This window comes from Arachis ipaensis, chromosome B7, assembly GCF_059453495.1.
Source record: "Arachis ipaensis isolate K30076 ecotype BB chromosome B7, ASM5945349v1, whole genome shotgun sequence".
Taxonomy (NCBI): Eukaryota; Viridiplantae; Streptophyta; class Magnoliopsida; order Fabales; family Fabaceae; genus Arachis; species Arachis ipaensis.
The window spans coordinates 111,438,746-111,461,910 of NC_142442.1; the positions used below are offsets into that span (position 1 = coordinate 111,438,746).

A 23,165-nucleotide genomic window follows, 5' to 3' on the forward strand; every position below is an offset into this window, starting at 1 on the left:
AAATTATCTTCATAAGCTTGGATCCTTAGAAGAGGTCGGATTTTTCTTTCTAAGCTTGGAAAGAGGTCGGACTTTCTTTCTAAGCTTGGAGGTTTTCGACCTCATTGTAGACTCTGATCTTTAAAAGAGGTCAGAATTTTCTTCGTGGGATCTAAAAGAGGTCAGATTTTCTTTGTGAGCTCCCAGCTCATCCGACCTTGTTGTAAAGTCTGACCTTTAAAAGAGGTCGGACTTTTCTTTATGAGCTCTCTAAAAGAGGTCGGATTTTTTTCTGAGCTCCCAGCTCATCCGACCTTGTTGTAAAGTTGACCTTTAAAAGAGGTCAGACTTTTCTTCATGAGCTCTCTAAAAGAGGTCGGATTTTCTTTGTGAGCTCCCAACTCATCCGACCTTGTTGTAAAGTCTGACCTTTAAAAGAGGTCAGACTTTTCTTCATGAGCTCTCTAAAAGAGGTCGGATTTTCTTTGTGAGCTTCTAACTCATCCGACCTTGTTGTAAAGTCTGACCTTTAAAAGATGTCGGACTTTTCCTTCATGAACTTTGCAAAAGGTCGGATTTTCTTTGTGAGCTCCAAGCTTATCCGACCTTGTTGTAAAGTCTGACCTTTAAAAGACGTCGGACTTTTCTTCATGAGCTCTCTAAAAGAGGTCGGATTTTCTTTGTGAGCTCCCAATTCATCCGACCTTGTTGTAAAGTCTGACCTTTAAAAGAGGTCGGACTGTTCTTCATGAGTTCTCTAAAAGAGGTCAAATTTTGTACAGCTTTCTCCGACCTGGTGGACTTCTTTGAAGTTGCTGAGATAGTTATGTGGATCAGTAGATCCATCATAGGGATCCATGTTGGGATGTTGAAAATTTTTTGGAACCTTTGCACGCTTGACCTCTTTAGAAAAAAGATCATCCCCTCCAATGAAGACTGGGCCTTTGTCACCCCGACTTTCTTTTTCCTTTGGATCAGATTCCAGTTTTTTTTCCTGGAAGGCATCCATCTTTATTGGTGTGCAAATAGCATCAAATTCTACCGCAGGAATATTTCTTTCCATATTCATTGGTAGTGATGTAATTTGTGAGCAACCAACGAATGATGTACCATGAGAATTTTTTGTATTATTCACTGCTCTGTTGTAATTAACATGTGAATCCACTGTGTATTTGGAACATGCAACTGCTCCATTCCATGAGTGGGTATCATGAATTTTTCTGAGATTGTAAGTCGGCACAGATGTCATTGTCCATCCTATTTCACGAAGAGGTTGGGATTACTCACGTTCCCTTTTCCTCTTTTTTTTTACGTAATTTTTTTTTACGTAACTTCTTTTGCCAATTGAATTTTCTGAATTGAAAATTCTTTTATTCAATTGGCTTACGAGTTCGTCTTTTTTTTTTCACGTAACTTCTTTTGCTAATTGAATTTTCTGAATTAAAAATTCTTTTATTCAATTGACTTTCGAGTTAGTCTTTTTTTTTCACGTAACTTCTTTTGCCAATTGAATTTTCTGAATTGAAAATTCTTTTATTTAATTGGCTTTCGAGTTCGTTTTGGTTTACTTTCTACAATGGCCTTGGGACGGTGCTTTCTTCTCTTTTGTTTGATTTAATCCAATTTAACTGTAGAAGTAGAATCATCATCCGTATTTGATATCCTCTGCCCATTGGGAGAAGTTTTTATGGAATTTCTGATATCCATAGAAACTGTATTCCAGCTTCTTTTTAACATGCTTGCATCTTATTTATGTCGAGTGGTTGTCCGACCATTTTGTTGATCATCCGCCATTATCAAGGATTGAGCTCCAGGTCCCCGGCAACGGCGCCAATGTTCTGGGGCTTACCTAGAACCAGACGGTGGTTGGGCTTGTTTGTGAGGCCCAAGCGCAGGAGGAGTGTGGTCTCCGACTTGGTTTACGTCTGGGAGCCGCCTCCGAGTTGTGTATGTGAAAGAATGGGGGATGGTACCTGCAAAGACACTCCGATGCCTAAGTCAGCATGGGGTTAAGCAGGTTTAGAATGTATTGGAACTTAGAGATACCTGAGGAATATCAGGGTATTTATAGTGGTGATCCAATAACCACCATTGGAGTAGTGCCACCTTTTTAGGTGGATAACCGTCCCTTTATCTAGGGATTATTGGGATATGACTTCTAGAAGTGGGTTGAGAGATTTTAGGGGCAGTTACTTATTTGAATAAGTGTTATCTGCCAGCTATCTCTTGAGCCCAACTTCTTTGGAAAGAAGTCTGTGTTGAATCTGACCTCTTCTAAAGAGATCGGTGAATAACAAAGGCCAATCTTTGGATTGGGCCTTTTGGTGTATTTGGACTTGGGTCTTAGTGTTGGGCCAGTGTATGAACAGTACTATAGTCACTAAAATTTTTTTTATTAAAAATAGTTTTACTTATATTTTTAGTGACAATAATAATAATTAATATTATAATATATAATAGTAATAACAAATATATAATAATCACAAAAACATAACTTAAATAAAAAAATAGCAATCATTGTATTATTATTACTAAAAATTTGTCGTTAAAACTAAAACTAATTAGGGAGATTCTACGGTGCTGATCCATATTGTCAGCATAGGATGATGATAACGCATGGCAGTTTGAGAGTGTGACACTTGGTTAATAGCTCTTCTTTCCGTTGATGTTGTTTATTTCCCGTTCCCATCATTTTGCTTAGTTATGATTAATGAAACTGTTAAGTATTTTTGGTTTGTGGGCTAATAATGGACCATAATGAATAATACTTCATACCATTTCTAATAAAGAAAAAAAGAAAACGTTATTCCAAATAAAAAACATAAATTCTTTTTATTTGTTTAATAATTAAAATTCGCTAAAGAATAGAACTTTTTTTTTACTTTGAAATACATAAAATAGATGATTTTATTTTATTTAAGAATTTCAATTCACTTGTCTTTATCTTTTTGAATGTATAAAATGTCAAAAATATCTTTTTTTTATAAATAAGTGTCTAGCAAAAATAATTTTATCAAAGATAGAGTTATTTACAAATCAAATGAGAATTTAACATATTTAATCGTAATTTCAATCCAAAAAATAGAATTCAATTCTACTTATATATATTAAAATCATTCTAAATTAAGAAATTGAATTTCAAATAAAAATAAATTCTTTTTTTCGTAGAATGCAATCCTTATTTTATATTAAAAAAAATTAAATACACTTTCTGAAAATACAAAATAAATTCTATACGTCGGCTTCCGTCGGTCAGAGACTTTTGTCCTGCAGCGGAGAAACGCTAAGCCTGAGCACGAACCGGGTGGAGAACCTGCAAAAAGGACTCCAACGATCAAGTTAGTGGAGAGTAGTTACAAGACAGAGTATAAGCATAGGAAATGTGTACGAGAGTATTCAGATGTTGCCGTGATGCCCTTATTCATTTGGTAATCGCCTTTTTTATAGAGTTGTAGGTTGATTCTAATTGATGGTTTGTTAGAGTGATTCTCAGTTTTGACCGAGATTATTGGGGTTGTTATCACGTTGTGATCATCTGCTGCTTGTGACTGACGTGGCCGAGATATAGGGTGGCAGTTCCGAGTTGTGAGGTACGGTACATATACTATTTCTAAATTTATTTTAAGAATAACGTTAAGAATAAGGCTATATATGCTGACATGTGATTGTATTGAGGTGTATCCGAAAAATGATTTTTTATTTTTTTTATTAAAACATGGTTGAACATAGCAGACATGTGTCGAACGAGTATAGTGTCCTATGTACATGTGTCATATGCAGACACGAAATTCAGCAAAGTGTTCATGCTTCACATGTTAAAATTATTATTAGTAAAATTTTTATTATTTTAATAAATATGTAACAAAAACATTAGAAACTTAAATTTATATATTTTGTATAAAAAAATTTTTAATCGACAACTTTAATATATTAACTTAATCCTATAAAATATATGAAATACGGGTGTCATAACAAAACAAGAACCCCACCTTCATAAGCATAAAGTGCTCCATTCTTTTTGCCAAATAAATAATAACAATAAGAATGGCGACTTTATGCTAATTTTATGGAAGAGAAAGAAAAGAGGGGTGGGGGGGGGAGCATCCCACATTCCCACTCTTAGAGAACCCTGCCTTTGTATCATGTCTTCTACGTCAAGCTAAATAAGTAAAGTAGTTAACTTCACGTGATAGAGAGTTCTCCCAACCAATATAGCCTAGTTTCTTTAGGTTGGATTTTCTCCTGGACTTGGGGTGGTTGTAGCAGCTAGCTTCCCAAGTAGCTTTGTTGGTTAGAAGCTTGTACTTTAACTCAAGTGAGCTTGATTAGAAGCTGGCACTACTGAGTACTGGGGCCTGGGGGGTGGTTGTAGCACATTGATAGAGTAAAGTATGAAACCGGCCTCCGTCCATTTGCTCGGATAACAATGTGATTCTTGACAAAAAAAAAATAATAATAATTCACTTCGGTCCTGACATTCTTTCTAGAGAACATGATCAAGGATAGGAACTTTTACGAGGACATACTACAAAAATAATTAGTTGGAAAATTCTACGGTGCTGACCCATATTGTCAACATGGGATGATGATAACGGGTGACACATTGGAAGCGTGACACTTGGTTAATAGTTTTTCTTTCCGTTGATGTTGTTTATTTACCGTTTTCATCACTTTGCTTAGTTATGATTAATAAAACTACTAAGTATTTTTGGTTTGTGGGCTGGTAATGGATCATAATAAATAATATTTCATATCATTTCTAATAAAAAAAGAAAACATTGTCCCAAATAAAAAAAAATAAATTTTTTTTATTTGTTTAATAATTAAAATTTCCTAAAGAATAGAGCTTTTTCTTTTTACTTTGAAATACATGAAATAAATGATTTTATTTTATTTAAGAATTTCAATTCACTTGTCTTTATCTTTTTGAATGTATAAAATATCAAAAATATTTTTTTTTATAAATAAGTGTCTAGCAAAAATAATTTTATCAAAGATAGAGTTATTTACAAATCAAATGAAAATTTAACATATTTAACGGTAATTTCAATCCAAAAAATAGAATTCAATTCTACTTATATATTAAAATCATTCTAAATTAAGAAATTAAATTTTAAATAAAAATAAATTCTTTTCTTCTAAGAATGCAATCCTTATCTCATATTAAAAAAAAATTTCAAAGACACTCTGAAAATACAAAATTATCAACACACCAAATTAAAGGTATAATCTACAAATATAGAGTGTTTTATTAAATTGAATATTAATTATACAAATATAATTAATTGATTTGGGTCTGTCTTTAGTAAACTCAAGTTTTTTGAATTCTTTTTATATTGCACAATAAATTATTTATAAATATAACTTATTATAAATTTAATAATAATTATTATTATTTTATATTTATTCTAAATATTTTTTAAATTCATAACGGATAATCTTAACTTTTTAGGGTTATTACTTATGAATTTAAAAAATATTTAGAATAAATATAAAATAATAATTATTATTATTAAATTTCTAATGGGTCATATTTATAAATAATTTATTGTACACATAAAAAAATCTCAATAAAAGATTTGTACTTACTAAAGATAGTTCCAAACAAACTAATTATATTTTTAAAATTAATATTTAATTTAATAAAACACCCCATATTTGTAGATTATACCTTTAATTTGGTGTGGAGCCGCGCATCTTTGCACGAACATTTGGCGCCCACCGTGGGGCCCAACCCCACCTCGCTCTTTAAGTTTCTGAGGCTAACAACGTAACACCCTGCTTTCCACTTTTTCTTCAGGAACCAAGCCATGACGGACCACTCAGTGACGCCTTCTACCAATCCGACCAATGTCAACCTCTTAGCTGCAAACGCCGCCTTGCTTGCGGAAAACCAGCGGATGGCCGAGCAATTGGCGGAGATGCAGAAAAACGATGAACAGAAGGCCAATAAGAAAATACACATGGATCAACATGAAGAACGTCAGTCAGAATCCAACGTGAAGACAGGGGAAACTATCCCCAAAACGGCACGACGACGAATGAATCCTTTTTCAGAAGAAATAATGAGTTTTAAAATGCCCAAAAACTTTACACTTCCAATGACCCTAACGCCGTACAAGGGGATCGGAGATCCTAAAATCCATGTCACAAAATTTGAATCAATGATGTTCCTTAATAGTGACTCCGATCCCATCTTGTGCCGGTCTTTTCCTACTTTCTTAGACGGGGCCGCCCTATTGTGGTTTTCTAACCTCCCTGCAGGATCAATAACAAGCTTCGATGAATTTGCCAAATTATTTATTAATCATTTTGCAACTTCTAAAATTTATGTGCGGGACTCAGACTACCTCAGCACGATCAAACAAGGACAACACGAAAGTTTGAAGGAATACATGATGCGGTTCACAGAAGCAGCAATGCAGATCCCCGACCTTAACCCTGAGGTGCAATTGCATGCCATTAAAAGCGGCCTCCGCCCCGGGAAATTCCAAGAAGCAATCGCAGTGACAAAACCGAAGACACTAGAGGAATTTCGAGAAAAAGCCCAGGGCCAGATCGAAATCGAAGAACTCAGGGAGGCATGGAGGAGCGAAAAGCCGACGAAGAAGGAAGAGGAGAGGCCTCATCAGCCCATAAGCAAAGACTCTAGAAAACCATTCAAACTAGCGCCGAAATTTGACACGTACACAAGATTCAACACGAAAAGGGAGGATATAATCAAAGAAATCTTACACAACAAATTGATCAAACCACCAGTCCGAGCAGGATCATACCAAGATCAGAAGTACGTGGATAAAAGCAAACACTGTGCTTTTCACCAAAAGTTCGGCCATACCACAGACGAATGCATTGTGGCAAAAGACCTACTGGAGAGATTAGCCAGGCAAGGACTCTTAGACAAATATATCTCGTCAAGAAAGCAGCGGGATACAGAAAGAGAAGCAGAAAGGGATAGCAGACATAAACAGGTCGAAACACCCCCATCCAAGGGGATCATTAATTACATCTCAGGAGGCTTCGCTGGAGGCGGGACCACCACCTCGGCAAGGAAAAGAAGTTACCGAGCAATGATGACAATGGAAGGATCTCGCCTGGAACGACAAGCATCAAGTCCGACCTCACGCATCGACTTCAGCACGGCCGACCTTAAGACAACCTATCCGAACCTTGATGACCCAGTCGTCATCTCGATTCACATGGGGGAACTAACAGTAAAAAAGGTCTTACTGGACCCAGGGAGTAGCGCCGACGTCTTATTCTACTCCACCTTCAAAAAGATGCATTTCAGCGACAACGCACTACAACCGTCACCCGGAGAATTGGTAGGGTTCTCTAGGGAAAAGGTATCGGTATCCGGGTACATTTGGCTGAGAACAACAATTGGAGAACTTCCACATACCAAAACACTAGATATCCAATTTCTAGTGGTCGATTGCCCTAGCCCTTATAATATCATTCTAGGACGTCCATCATTAAATGCTTTTGGTGCCATCATTTCAACTGTTCATCTTTGTGTGAAATTTCCCTTGCAGGATAACGCGGTGGGGACAGTTTATGCCGACCACAAGGAGGCAAGACAATGCTACAACGCAAGCCTCAGAACAGTAAAGAAGAAGGAAACACCTCGGATTCACACTGTCTACAACTCGGAGCACTTACCAACGCTAGCCGAGCTAGATCCCAGAAATGACAACAGTCGTCCGACACCAACAGACAACCTTGAATAGGTAAAAATAGGTCATGATGAGAAATTTACTAACATAGGATCGGCATTCGTTGCAGGACAAAAGGCCGACCTTATCACGATATTGCGACACAACGCCGACCTGTTTGCATTGACGCCAGCAGACATGCCCGGCATCGACCCTAACTTCATTTGCTACAAACTGGCCGTCAATCCCAATATCCGACCTATACGGCAAAAGAAAAGAAACTTGGGAGACGAAAGGAGAAAAGCAGCAGAAGCAGAAACCAAAAAGCTCTTAGAAGCAAGGTTTATCCGAGAACTTCGATTCTCAGCATGGCTAGCCAACGTCGTAATGGTACGAAAAAGCTCGGGAAAGTGGCGCATGTGCGTGGACTTCACCGATCTAAACAAAGCATGCCCTAAGGATGGTTACCCACTCCCCAACATAGATAGATTGGTAGACGACACCTCGGGATTTCCAGTGCTCAGTTTCATGGATGCCTATTCCGGCTATAACCAAATTCTCATGCACCCGGAAGACGAAGAAAAAACAGCATTTATCACAGACCAAGGAAATTTTTGCTACAAGGTCATGCCCTTTGGGCTAAAGAATGCGGGAGCAACATATCAGCGGCTTATGGACAAAGTCTTCAAAGATCAGATTGGCCGAAACATTGAAATATATGTGGACGACATGGTGGTGAAATCAACTTCAGAAGAACAGCACAAACACGACCTGGACGAAGTATTTGCACAGCTCAGAAAACACAATATGAGACTGAATCCAGAAAAATGTGCGTTCGGAGTCAAGGGGGGCAAATTCCTCTGCTTCTTACTGACAAACAGAGGCATAGAGGTGAACCCCGACAAATGTTCAGCTGTAATCAACATGCAATCCCCCAGAAACAAAAAGGAAGTCCAACAGCTCACTAGTCGGCTGGCAGCTCTTTCTCGGTTCTTGCCAGCAGCAGCGGAAAAGTCATACCACTTCTTTAACACCTTAAAGAAGTCGGACGAATTTGTCTGGACGAAAGAATGCGAAGAAGCTTTTACCAAATTCAAAAACACCTTGGGATCACCGCCCATATTGAAAAAGCCAGAACGAGGCAAGTCCTTACACCTATTTCTTTCAATTTCCACTAACACAATCAGTTCGGTACTTGTAACAGATGACAACAAAGAACAACACCCAGTATATTTCATAAGTAAAGTCCTACAGGGCGCTGAAACAAGGTACCCGACGATAGAAAAATTAGCATATGGACTAATCATCACAGCTCGAAAACTTCGGCATTACTTCCAGGGGTACCGAATTATAGTTCGGACCAATCAACCGCTCCGGCAGATCCTAGCCAAGCCCGACCTGGCAGGAAGGCTAACCAAATGGTCGGTAGAACTCTCTGAATTTGACATCACATATCAGTCCAGAGGATCCCCCAAGGCCCAAGCTCTGGCCGATTTCATCTCAGAATTCACCAATGAAGTAGAAGAAATAAAACCATGGGAATTGTATGTGGACGGAGCGTCCAATGACAACGGATGCGGAGCAGGAATTCTACTAAAAGACAACCAAGGTGTATATGCCGAACAGTCAATCAAATTCCAATTTCAAGCGACAAATAATCAAGCCGAGTATGAGGCGCTATTGGCAGGACTAAGACTCGCGAAAGAGGTACACGTGCCGAGCTTGCAGGTATACTGTGATTCCCTACTCATAGTTCAGCAGGTAACCGGTAATTTCCAAACCAAAGATACACTCTTATAAAAATACCTACATATTGCTAAGGACATGATACAAGGTTTTCAAAAATTTGAAATAACACATATACCACGGGAACAAAACTCTAGGGCAGACATATTATCTAAGTTAGCAACACATAGAGAAGATCAGCAATCAGAAAGTTTGGTACATCTCACACTAACAAAACCTAGCCTAGATTTGCAGTATGTCTTAAATTTGTCACAGGATGAAGACTGGCGAACGCCAATAATACACTACCTGAAGACGGAAATCGTACCAAATGGTGATCCGAGATCTTTTAAACGGAAAGCAACCCAGTTCACCCTAATCGGAAATGACCTATACAAACGTGGTTTTTCCCGACCTCTGCTTAAATGTCTTGCAGGAGAAGACACCAGATTAACAATAGAAGAAGTCCACGAGGGTATTTGCGGACATCATATCGGAAGCAGAAGCTTGACAACAAAGATCTTACGTGCGGAATATTATTGGCCGACCTTAAGGTCGGACTGCACAGACAAGGTCAAAAAATGCGAATCATGTCAAAAATGCTCGCCACTGATACACAACCTAGCTGAGGCGTTACATACATCGAATGCAACTTGGCCATTCCACAAGTGGGGCATGGACATCCTCGGACCATTTCCCATAGCGCCAGGCCAGGTAAAGTTCCTTTTGGTAGCCATTGACTACTTTACAAAGTGGGTAGAAGCGCAACCACTTGCAAAAATAACCTCGGATAAGGTACAAAAGTTTATTTGGAAATTTATCATTTGTAGATATGGCATACCACGTGAAATTATCTCTGATAATGGTAGGCAATTTACTGATAAAAAGATTGCATCATTTTTAACTAACATGAATATTAGACATTATTTCTCCTCTGTTGAGCACCCACAGACCAACGGGCTCGCAGAGGCGGCTAACAAAATAATTTTGCAGGCCCTAACAAAAAACTAACCGAGGTTAAAGGTCGCTGGGCCGAGCTAATACCAGAGATACTATGGAGTTACAACACAACTCCGCAATCAACAACTAAAGAAAGTCCTTTCCGCTTAGTATACGGATCAGAATGCATGATCCCTTTGGAAATCAGTCAAGGGTCAACCAGGACCGAGCATTTCAACGAAAGTGCTAACGAACAAATTCGGCTTGCCGAGCTTGACATCATCGATGAAGAACGCAATCTCACGAAGCTAAGGCAAAAATCAATGCAACTAGCTATGAAACGTCAGTACGACAAGAGAGTGAGACCGAGGACCCTCCAGGAGGGAGATCTAGTGCTCAGACAGATAGAAGATGTTCGGAAACCACCAGGCCATGGAAAATTAGCAGCGACATGGGAAGGACCTTTTCGAATCACTAAAGTGGTCGGAAGAGGAGCTTATCGTCTAGAAGCATTGAATGGGACAGCATTACCAAACACATGGAACATCTCATCACTCAAATACTACTATAGTTGATCACAATATTGTAACACACAGGATGGTGAGGTACTCTTTTTTCCTAACCACGAGGTTTTTTCCCTAAGGAGGGTTTACTCGGGTAGGTTTTAACGAGGCCGACCATCCTGCACACCTCGAACATGAGGGACAAATTCATCTGAATAAAATCATACATTTCCCCATACATGGATATACAAAGCAGCAATAAAACGCTGTAGTCATAAACTATTCGCAAAAGCAAACTCCGACACTATACATCAGAGATACAGTCGATAAAGTCGGAATAAAAACCAACAAGTCTTTCAAAAAACATACAAGTCCAAACTACTTACTAAAGGCAAATATTAAAAATTTCTTTCAAACAGGAGGAGGCACGTTCTCATCATGATCTTCACCAGCCTCGTCCTGAACCAACTCCCCATTAACGACTATCTTCGTCACATCGAGCTGACGAACATCGAATCCAGAATCAAATAATGACACTTGAGCAACGGCCCGATCAAAGCCTGAGGTGAACATCTCAATACCTTGGTCCTCAAGCTCATGAATTCGAGCAGTCATCTCACCTTTTGTCTTATCATTGTCCCTAATCTCGGCTTGAAAAGATCGAATCTGGTCCTGAAGGCGAGCAACTTCTCGTCCCTTCTCCTCCAGCTTAGCAGCCGCATCAGAGACCAACCTTTCTTTCTCCTTCATTTTCGCTGTCATATCAGTAATGGCTCTCTCTTTTTCTTTCACCAAACATTCCAAAGTAGCAATTTTATCAGCCTCAGCCTGCCTTTCAGCCCCAAGCAATTTAGTAGTACGCCCGACGCACAGCAAACGAGAAGCAACAACCTGACCAAACCCAGCATTAAAACAAACAAGCAGAACCAGCAAAACAGACAAGAACAGGACAGACACAAAAGTTTACCTGAACATATTTGCCTAAAGCTTCCAGACCCACACGTCGAGTAAGCAGCATATCCCCAGGAAACTGGGAAGCTCTATCAGAGAGCTCGGCCAAGGGAAATTGGTCGCTCCACAAAGAATGGGCATTTGCCCCAGGAATAAACCCATGAAGCTTGCACTGGCGATCAAAAACAGTAGTAGAAACCTCGGCCACCTCCCTATCTTCTTCGGATAGCACCTCCAATGAATCATCAGCCACCCCTCTTTTTCTTTTTGAAGAAACAGGTTGCGCAGTCGAAAAAGCAGCACCCCCTTCATCAACATTCTGAGCAGCAGAGGTAGTTACACCCTTTTCCCTTTTCCTGTCAAGAAAAGATTGAAGCCTGGAGAAATTCAGGTGCGGTACTCGTCCACCTGCAAAAGCCAAGCGAAAGACATCAGCGTCGAAACAGAAAACTAATACCGGGGACAAACATGTACATTACCTATATAAGTTCGCAACCCTTCCCTATCATTATCTTTTTCGAAATTTAACATCTCAGGGATTGATAGACACTCGCCGGAAGCAAAGTTTTTCACCAAAAAGTCAATAATCAAGTCTTCTTCGTCACTTCTATACGCCTCAAGTACTTGCACAGGCTCAGAACACCAATACAAGGGATACCTTTCTATCAGCTCATCATCAAGATAAAAAGGGTATTCTGTTTCTATAGATCGAACTTTCACAAACAGAGACTTGAAATTCTTAAAAGACGACTTGTACAGAAGAAATATAGAACAACCAGGAAAACTGCTTAAACAAACCCATAAACCCCTCCGAACCCCTTTTGACTGAAACAGAGAAAAGAAAACGCCAAGGGAAGGAGTATATTCTAGAAAGGACATCAAACACTGGTAAGCTCTTAGAAATGCCCAGGAGTTAGGATGTAATTGGGAAGGAGCACAATTCAGTTGAGTCAATACGTCGCACTCAAAGGAAGAAAAAGGAAACCTAACATACAGTTCAGAGAAACACGGAGTATACATATAAAAATACCCCCAATCACCCCTACGTTCACAAACCCTATCGTCACTAGAACAAGGGAGAAGCTCGACACCAACATTAAAGCCATCCTTCACCAACTTCATCGCACGAACCTCCTGGAGAGAATCAAAACTACCATACGAGGAAGCACGAGTTTTAACGTCGTCATGGACCCAATGATAAAGGTCATCCCTTTTTTCCTCTACAACTTTCTGCTTCTCCTTTAACTTTTCTCTATCCATTACAGACCACAATTACGAAAAGATGGAGAAAGAATAGAGGATAAAAGGAATGGAAAATCTAACCTTTTGAAGACATTTTCTTTCAAAATCAGAGGGAAAAAGAGTGACTTTTTGAAGAATCACCAAAGACCAATAACACAAACAGCTTATTACAACCCACTAACAAAGTGGGAGCGCAAAACCAAAAACCGCAGAGAAACCAAGGGTCAAAACCGGTTCAGTTACAAAACATTAAGTAAAGTAATGGCAGCACGTTTCCCTAAAATAATGGGAAAACGCCCTCCTTATGCCAGTCGTTTCGTTTAAACACTTTTTCAAAAACAAAGGCTAGTGCTTCACGCCCAAAACGCACGCAACGTTGAGCTTGGGGGCTGGCATGACTAGCCGAGATATAGGTCATCCTAAAAGCTCAACTTGCTAAAAACCAAATACCCAAGCAAGTCAAGCTTGGGGGCTATGTACCGTACCTCACAACTCGGAACTGCCACCCTATATCTCGGCCACGTCAGTCACAAGCAGCAGATGATCACAACGTGATAACAACCCCAAGAATCTCGGTCAAAACCGAGAATCACTCTAACAAACTATCAATTAGAATCAACTTACAACTCTATAAAAAAGGGGTTACCAAATGAATAAGGGAATCACGGCAACATCTGAATACTCTCGTACACATTTCCTACGCTTATACTCTGTCTTGTAACTACTCTCCACTAACTTGATCGTTGGAGTCCTTTTTGCAGGTTCTCCACCCGGTTCGTGCTCAGGCTTGGCGTTTCTCCGCTGCAGGACAAAAGTCTCTGACCGACGGAAGCCGACGTATAGCACGGAGCCGCGCATCCTTGCACGAACAGTATATATTATTATTTATTAAAATAAATAAAAATATTTTATATAATTAAAATAAAACATTAAAAATAATTAAAAAATTAATTTATGTTTTAATATTAATAAAATATCAAAATATCATTATAATTTATCTAAAAAATACTTTACATTTTATATATAAGCGTATCTCCGTGTCTTATAAGATTTTAAAATTCATGTATCAACGTGTCTCATATTATGCTATGTACCGTATTTGTGTCGGTGTCCGTACATGATAGATGTTAACATACATCCCGAAACAAAATCATATTTTATATCCAATGTATTTGAAGAAAACGGAAACGAAACATGGCTTTGATTAGAAATTAACAAGGTAATGATAATAAAATAAAAGCAGCAAAATGTATGGTTATTATTTATTAATAATGGAAATGGAACACCATCTTAACTATAGTTAGGTAAGGACAAGAAATAAAACCTTGCAATGGAAATTGGAATCACTTTTAGCCAAAAGTCAAGGAGCATATTTAATGATATCTAGCATCTTAGAATATTAAGCTCCATTTTCTGTCCAATTATTTAATTATTGACTACAAGTGGGAATTCAACTTCTCTTTAACATCACTGGATTTTGGTTAGGACAAATTTGCTTCATTTAGTTATTAAATTATACACCCATCTATTGCCATATATGGCTCTACCTTTTTTGTAGTCATACATTATAATATTTGTGATTTTTATGAAAACAGGTTCGAAATAGGTTATATGCACTAATATAATTCATAGATACAGTTGTACCTTTATAAATTCAATAACAAGAGAAATAACATCACTACAACTATACCAAAGGCTTCATTGTTGCCTTCATGGTTGGTCTAGACAAATTTGTGCAGTAATCAAATCATAAGAAATCCTACACGTGATAAAGAAATAAAGGAAAATATTTTTTAGATCTTGTTGCAAATCATACTGGAAGGACTTTATCTCCTAGATCATGTTCAGGGATGGGAAAAAGACAAAAGCAATGTATTGTAGTGGGATTGATCCTGAGTGTAACTTTCACATCTTTAATCTCACGATCGCCATGTAGTGGCCCGAAAATAATTAAATTAAACTATGACGGCGATTTTATTTTATTATTATTATAATTTTTGTTTTTATAAATTTAGACGTGTCAAGAGCGGGTAAAGTTCATAGGTTTCATCATGGTGGAGAATGTCTTGTACACTGGTTCGAAACATCACAACGTGACTAAATAAGAATTTTCAATTGTTCACTTGTAGAGTCAACTTAAAAGTTTATTTGGTGTAGTGGTGGTGGATTTAGCACTGAAATACCACTTGAGAATGTTCTTGTTTGGAATTGACTTTGTGGGCATTCATTTCAGAGAGGTCTTCTACAACAACCAGGCCATCACATTGCGAATTGAGCTGTGTTTGTGCCTTTGTTGACTACTTGACTCCTTCAAAGTGTCGTATATGGCAAGGCAATGAATGCATCACAAGAATCCCAAACGCATCAATAAGACACTCCCTTTATCAACAAGGTTTTATTATTAGTAGTCTCATGATACTTGTGTGCATGTGTTACCAACACCAAGGGAGCAAAAGGGTCTCTCCATGTATAAACCAACATAATTGTGTAAATCCAATAATGACAGTGCATTTTGCAGGAGGCTATTTGACATTGCATTACATTATTAAAGTGTCAACATCAAGTTAGTGGGAGTGACTTTGTCTAGGGTAGGATCCTGGAAAGCACAAAAATCAAGCTTTGGAGAGGGTCCCAAAATTCTTTTCTCCACTCCTTTTCCCTCCTGGCAACTGCAGAGCTCGGAAGATTCCCGATCCAGATGCATTCAATTCAGAAATATGATCATGCCTTCCATTTGTTTACCACACTTTTCCTAAGTGCTCCCTTGTCTAAGTAACAAACAATTATACGATTTCGTTTCTCCCTTTCAATCAAATCATAAATTACAGTAACCAAATTCAAGCGGCTTGATCTACCCTATGCAAATAAGCAGTGCTACTTTCTTACATGCGAAAGCACAAAATACAAATGCAATAATAATTCAGCTGATGATGCTATTTACAATCCTAAGTAATTAATCCTGCAGTGCTATTAGCCTATTACACACGGAATTGAATTACTAAATTTTATAGATAGAATACACATAAATATGAACATGATTAGGAAAAAGAAATTGGAGGAAAGGATGAAGCTAAGGTAAAAACCTATTGGCATGATCGCCGCTTACTTTAAATGTGGAATCCGATTCCGGTGGCTGAGAGGCGGTGGCGGTGGTGCTCGAGCTCGCGGGTGCTGGAAAACCACCGCACTTGTTGCATCTCGGAACCACCAGAATCTGACGGCACGATGGACACGATGAATGCGACCTCAGCCACGCGTCGATACACGACACGTGGAAGCCGTGGCCACACTGAGGCAGCACTCGGATCTCATCCCCGGCTGTGAACTCCGCCAGGCAGATCGCGCAGTCGGAGAACTTGCCAGCCGACTCGACTGTGGCGGTGACCTTGGGGAGAGAGCTGAGTACCTTCTTCTTGACACCTTTGTTGGCAGCTGCGGGAAGCGAGGGAGTAGCGGCGGCGGAGGAGGATGAGAGGCGGAGGCGGCGGAGACAAGCGCAGCGAGCTACAGCGACCAGTCCGAGAACGCAGATGAGAGCACAGATGAGGGCGGCGAGGATGACGACGAAGTCGGAGTCGACGACGGAGGGGGCGTTGTCGGTGGTTGACGAGTTGCGCTCGCCTAAAATTCTCAAGGGACGAGTCATGTGCTTGGTGTTTTGGTTTCTGTCTCAATTCTCAAAGAGAGAGAGATTGATTGATTTGTGTCTCTGTTTGGGTTTGGGTTTGCGTTTGCGTGGGATTAGCACTATAACTCTATAAGTAACAACTACTGGTCCCACTCTTCTTTTTCTCCTTTATTATCACTGCAGCTGGCATTTCATTTCTAACTTCTATCTTTCGCTTGCTTTCTTTGACAAAATTAACCTCTTAACTAATTTAGGAAGAATGGACAAAAGTAAATATAAATTTTTATAGGTAAATAAATATATTATTTAATTTTTTGATGAGTCATCTGGATATATTAATATCAAGTTTTGTTATTATTTTTATTTTTTTTTGTTGTTTGAGTAATTTTTTTTTGTAATAATAACTACCAAGTGGCTCATATATAGTGTGATATAATTTTTTTGATGATACAGTAAAAATTAAATAATAAATTATTAAAGTTTTTAAATGATAATAATAAAAAAAATTTGTAAGTGATTTAGAATTTTTATTTTCTTCTTTTCTTCTCCAAAATTTACTTGGAATATAGTCCTTAGAGCTATTTTTGAATTACATCCCTTAATTTACATCCACTTTTTAGAGAAGGAAGGAAAAGAATAAAAGTTCTAAATCACTTGTAAAATTTTTTATTCAAATTTAACAAATTCAATAATTTATCATTTAGTTTTCAATGTGTTGTCATCAAAAAGGTCACGTCATACAATGTACAGAGTCACCTGACAGTCACTATCGCTAGAAAAGTTATTCAGACGACGAAAAGGTAGAAATGACAACGGTACTTAATATTGATGTGTAAAGATGACTCATTAAAAAATTAGAGTGTATATATGTCCACTATGTGAAAATTCATGTGTACGTTTGTCCATTCTTCCATTAATTCAACTAGCAAATAATATAGTTGGGCTACACATCCAAACCTTATTGCATCCAAGTCCAACTAAACAGATCCAACACCAAAAAAATCCACTCATAAAAGAGAATGATTACACGCGCTGGAAACCCCAAACGTTACCGTTTCTCTTCGCGCTCTAATATAAAAAACTGTTCTTTCCTCAAACTCAAAACTGCAACAAAAGAATTTCAAATCTCTCTCAAAATCTCTCAAAAATCTTTTAAATTTTCTGCGAAAATTACTGCAAAATCTGGTGGTATGTTTGAATTCATCAACAAAAAACACACAAAAATAAGAACAAAGATTTCGCAAGGTACTGAGAAAACTATTGTTATTATGTTCAGTTAATTTCTCGCAAATCTCACATTTCTACTAGTTCGATTTAATGTTTAATGGATCGAATTCGTTCATTTAGTAGATCGAGTTTCTTTGATTCTATTTTTTCTTGTTTTCCTCCGTAACTAGGGCATCGAATGAAACTGTGTTGTTAGTTTATTGGTTTTGATAAATAATTTGGTTCATCTCTTAGTTTAATTGAGTTCATTTGCATGCAGAAATGAATTGAATGTGTTTTTCTTGCTGATTGAATGTTTATGACTTTTTATTCAAATCTGAACCAAATTCGATTCATTTGTAAATTAACTGAGGTTCATTTATACTACTGTTAAGTATTGACTAAATTTGTTATTTCTTAAGAAATTTATGTTCATTTCTTAGTTTAATTTACATTCATTTGGTTTGATTTCGCTTGAATTTGATGAACTTGTTCATGTGGGGTTATTTAGTTAGTGTTTGTTCAAATCTAAAGCAATTTTGGTTCATTTGTGAATTGAGTGAGGTTCACTTGATACTACTGTTAAGTATTAACCAAATTTGTTATTCTTTAAAGAAATTTAGATGCATTTCTTAGTTTAATTTACATTCATTTAGTTTGGTTTCACTTGAATTTGTTGAACTTGTTCATGTGGGGTTGTTTATTTAGTTTTTGTTCAAATCTGAACCAAATTTGGTTCATTTGTGAATTAACTAAGGTTCACTTGATGCTGCTGTTAAGTATTGACATAATTTTTTATTCCTTATAGCAAAAATGAAAAAGATGACCATCTCAAAAAAGGAAAAGCCGCATTACAATGTAAGCATATACACATTAAATCAACTCTATTTTTGTATTATAAATATATCATAACATAATGTTTCAAATCATTGTAGAAACTCACGATTTGAGATGCTCAACAAGATTGATAGCTAGGGTGTTTGCCGAATTGAGTGAAAAAAAGAAAGTTATCGTTGAAGAAATGGGATTCGGTGTACTGAGACATATCCCAGAATTGAATGTCTCGCACAAGCTCTTGAGGGGATTGATTCTTTGCTTTGATCTCTATCATAGATTCTTAGACACTCGCAACGGCAAAATTTACATAACCCTGCCAAGGTAGGAGATGCATTGGGCCTAAATTTAGGCGGTATTATAATTTTTATCTTATACATTTGTATTTTCTTTTTTGATCTTTTTTTATTTTTATATTAATTTATTTATATTAAAATATTTCGGTTCATTTATTTAGTATTGACAAAAAATTTTATTCCTTAAATAATTTCGTTCATTCCTTAGTTTATTTGAGGTTCATTTGGATACAAAAAATAAATTCGATATGTTCTTGTTTATGATTAAGACTTTTTCACTGCTTGTTGAAATCTGAACTGATTTGTTTATATTAAAATAGTGTAGGGGATAATTTCTTGAAAAAATTGCATATAGCAAACTGAATGAGCAGCAGAAGGAGATTGTTGACAGCTTCAAAGATGCTACTTTGGCGTCTTTGACAAAATCTATGATGGATATGAGTATTAAAAGGGAGGAAAACTTGCTGAAATTCAAGACGACTTCATCGTCTTCATCCAGAAAAGCTTCTTGTTACCGACAACTATAAGCACAGTCTTCCCAGTCCAAAAGCCACTTGTCCTTCATGTGGAGATAGTCCGACATTAAAATTAGATGTCGCATGTGTTGAGCTTCCTGATCAAGGGAATCAAAGTCCAGAGAGCATGACACAAACTTTCAGTTGATAGTTGCGTCTTTGTGTTAATGATAATATATTTTCATGAAACAAAGTTTCTTAATTCAGAAGCAGATGATGTTCTCGGACCACCATGGGTGGAGTATTGGACATAGAAGAGACTAGTTGACCGGATTGCCTTTGAGACAATTAATAAAATGATAAATAAAAAAAGCATTTCCCTTGAAATTTTGATTCAGGTGCTTTTAAATTATTGTGCTAATTAAATAAGTTTCTGTTTTAGGAAATTGTGAAAATAACAGAATTGAGAGGGGAGAGATAGAAGAACAGAAGGAAAAAACAAAGGAAAAGAAGAATAAAGAAAAAAAGAAACTTGTCATCTTGCATTAGTCTTTGAAAGAAGAAATTTTTCTGAATTTGAGTATACTTCCCATCATCACTTATCGAAAACTATCTATTTATTTAAAAGTTTATATTGTTATTTTAATACAAATTTTTGTATGCATTGCAGAGAAAAAGAAGAAATGGAGAAAACACTGCCATAGAAAAGAAAACAACCACAAAGAGTGGTGAAAAAACAAAGCAAAAAAAGGAAGATTTTTCAGATGGATTCGAAAAGCAAAATTGAATCCGAAGATGAGTAAGATTCAGAAATGACTATTTTGTTGTTATAAAAATATATTCTATTTTTATTGATTGAGTCTTTTTGACTGCTTGTTCAAATCTGAAATAATTTTAGTTCATTTGTGAATTAATTGAGGTTCACTCGATGATGCTGATAAGTATTGATAATATCAGTTCATTTCTAAGTTCATTTGAGGTTCATTTAGTTTAGTTTCACTTGGATTTGCTAAACTTGTTCATGTGTGCTTGTTAGGTTAGTTATAGTTCTAATATTTGTCAGCTGTATACATGCGATGTATTTTTGTTGATGATTGAATCTATTTGACTGCTTGTTCAAATCTGAAATAATTTTGGTCGAATGTGAATTAACTGAGCTTCACTTGACTGCTTGTTTCGCTGTTTGTTTTCGAACATGGGTTGTATTTTCAAATCATTTAAAAATTTTGGTTCATTTATTTTTTAATTAAGGTTTATCTTGATTTTAAATCAAAATTTATTGTATGAATTGTTAGAAGTGAAGAAGAAAAGGAGACTCGTAAAAAAAAGAAAAAAGAATGAAGAGAAAAAATGATGGTGCTGCAAAAACAAATGTTGCTCCGGATGACCATGACTCGACGGACGTGCGATATGATTTATCGCAGACGTAAGATTAAGTTTCTTATACAAAGTTCTTTTTCTTTCTCTGCTAAATTTTCTTAAGACCTCATGTAATTTCTTTGGTTTTATTGAATCATATTTATTTTTTTGCTTAGACTGTCGACTGTAAATTTGGGCAGTGAAAGTGAACCTGTGTTTCAAACATAGACGAGCTTGGAATAGTTTGTAAACGCACCGAGCAATACCAAGTAATTCCTCTTAACATTTATTTACTTCTTTCGCTTTTAATTTGAATATCTTGGTTGATGATTTTAATTTCATTTCTTTTTTATTAGAAAAACACCCCTGAATCCCCAGTTACATTTTTTTTAGAAGAAAAAAATGGCATGAAAAAAAAAGAAAAATAGAGTTTACAATCTCAAACTATTTAAGTTGAAATACTTACATTGGTCTTTTAAATTTAGGTAATAATTTTTGTTTAATTATTGACACAAAATTTTTGTTTAATTATCAGTAGCCCAACACCTGATCCTCAAGAATAAATTCTTGTGGTTTGAGAAGAAAGTCAATCTCAACCTTTGAATATGTGAATTTTTCAATTTACTTTTCTATTCTAATCAATGTGTAAATTCACTTAATACAGATTTCCAATTTACTTTTCAATTCTAATCATTCAGCATTAACTCTTTTTTTGTTTACCTTCATTAGTATTCCCATTGCAATATCTCTTCCAAGTTCTCTTGTTGAAGAGCTAAAACAACAAAAAATATTTACCTCTATCCCTTCAGAAACTCAAACAGAAGAAGCTTCTATTAATGAGTAAGTTCTAATTAAAATACTTTTTATTAGTTTTTATGCTATATAATAATAATTTTGGTTCATTTTAAAACACATTACTATGTAATCCAGCTACCAGCCCCAAACTCAACAACAAGCCCGGTAGAAACTTTGGAAAGGGAATCAGAACCAGAAGCTCCTCTTATTGTGTATGTTTTAGTTAAAATCCTTTGTTAGTTTTGATGCTATATAATAATAATAATTTTAGTTCATTATTAAACACATTCATGCGTAATCCAGCTGCCTTCCAGAACCCTAACAGCAAACCCCCGAAGAAACTTCGGCAAGGCAATCGGAGCAAGAAGCTCCTCTTAATGTGTAAGTTTTACTTAAAATATTTTCTATTAGTTTTGATGCTATATAATAATAATTTCGGTTTATTATTAAATACTTTCCTGTGTAATTCAGCTGCCCTCTAGAACCCCAAGAGCAAGCCCCTGAAGAAACTTTGGCAAGGCATTCGGAGCAAGAAGCTCCTCTTAATGTGTAAGTTTTACTTAAAATCTTTTTTATTAGTTCTGATACTATATCATAATGCTTTTTTTATTATTTCAAAACCTTTCTTCTGTCATCTTGCAATTCTCCCCGTCCTCGACATTGGAAAGATGATGTACCTTCGTTTAGCCTTGGCATAAGTCCATCGACCTCTCAACCAACAGTAACACAACTTAAAAAGTTGGTAAAGGCAGTGATGGATGCTGGGGTGACAGCAGCATTGCAATATGCTGAGGAAACCAGTGCCGAGCCGAGTTTAAGCACTCTTGAAGGGTACAAGACTCCAGTGAAAGAAAAATAAATAATAGAGGAGGTGAGAGAGAAATATTATCAGTGGATGATGCAAATAAAGGTTAACAAAGAAGGGACAACCAATGAGTTTGAAATCGTATTCAAGTTGGACCACAAAGCTCATTTAGAGGGAGAAGATCCCACTTTTTGTCTCTAAAACCCAAACAAGACGTAGAAAATACAGTAAAATCTTCGGCTATTACATTAACATTAATAATTTTTCTAAAAAGTTTTATTCCCATACATCTAATAAATTTTCATCCAATAGGTGGTCTCTACAATGTGTATGCTTCACAACAACAGAAAATGTCGCAGATTTGATGAAGAAATATACTGTGTGTCGAGATATTGTGGTAAGCCAAACTTCTCATTCCTTATGTAATTTCGGTTCATTTCTTAGTTTAATTAAAGTTCATTTGAATCCAGAAATGAATTCGATGTGTTTTTGTTAATGATTGAGTCTTTATGACTGCTTGTTCAAATCTAAAGTAATTTCGGTTTATTTCTTAATTTAATTGAGGTTCATTTGAATCCAAAAATAAATTCAATGTGTTCTTGTTGACGATTGAGTCTTTATGACTGCTTGTTCAAATCTGAAGTAATTTCGGTTCATTTTTTAGTTTAATTGAGGTTCATTTGAATCTAGAAATGAATTCGATGTATTTTTATTGATGATTGAGTCTTTATGACTACTTGTTCAAATCTAAACTAATTTCGGTTCATTTGTGATTTAACTGAGGTTCACTTAA

The 23,165-nt window shown here is 36.6% G+C and overlaps 2 protein-coding genes across 2 annotated transcripts; one reads left to right on the forward strand and one right to left on the reverse strand.

Annotated features, from left to right (window-relative positions):
- Positions 1-10,486: 10,486 nt before the first annotated feature.
- On the forward strand, positions 10,487-10,873 carry LOC148553738 (uncharacterized). The gene has a single exon (XM_088494865.1). It carries the CDS (start codon positions 10,487-10,489, stop codon positions 10,871-10,873), a length of 387 nt encoding a protein of 128 aa, XP_088350991.1.
- A 4,115-nt stretch (positions 10,874-14,988) lies between these two features.
- LOC107609827 (RING-H2 finger protein ATL80) lies at positions 14,989-16,735 on the reverse strand. Its single transcript, XM_016311865.3, has one exon. It carries the CDS (start codon positions 16,638-16,640, stop codon positions 16,065-16,067), a length of 576 nt encoding a protein of 191 aa, XP_016167351.1. The 5' UTR covers positions 16,641-16,735; the 3' UTR covers positions 14,989-16,064.
- Positions 16,736-23,165: the final 6,430 nt, after the last annotated feature.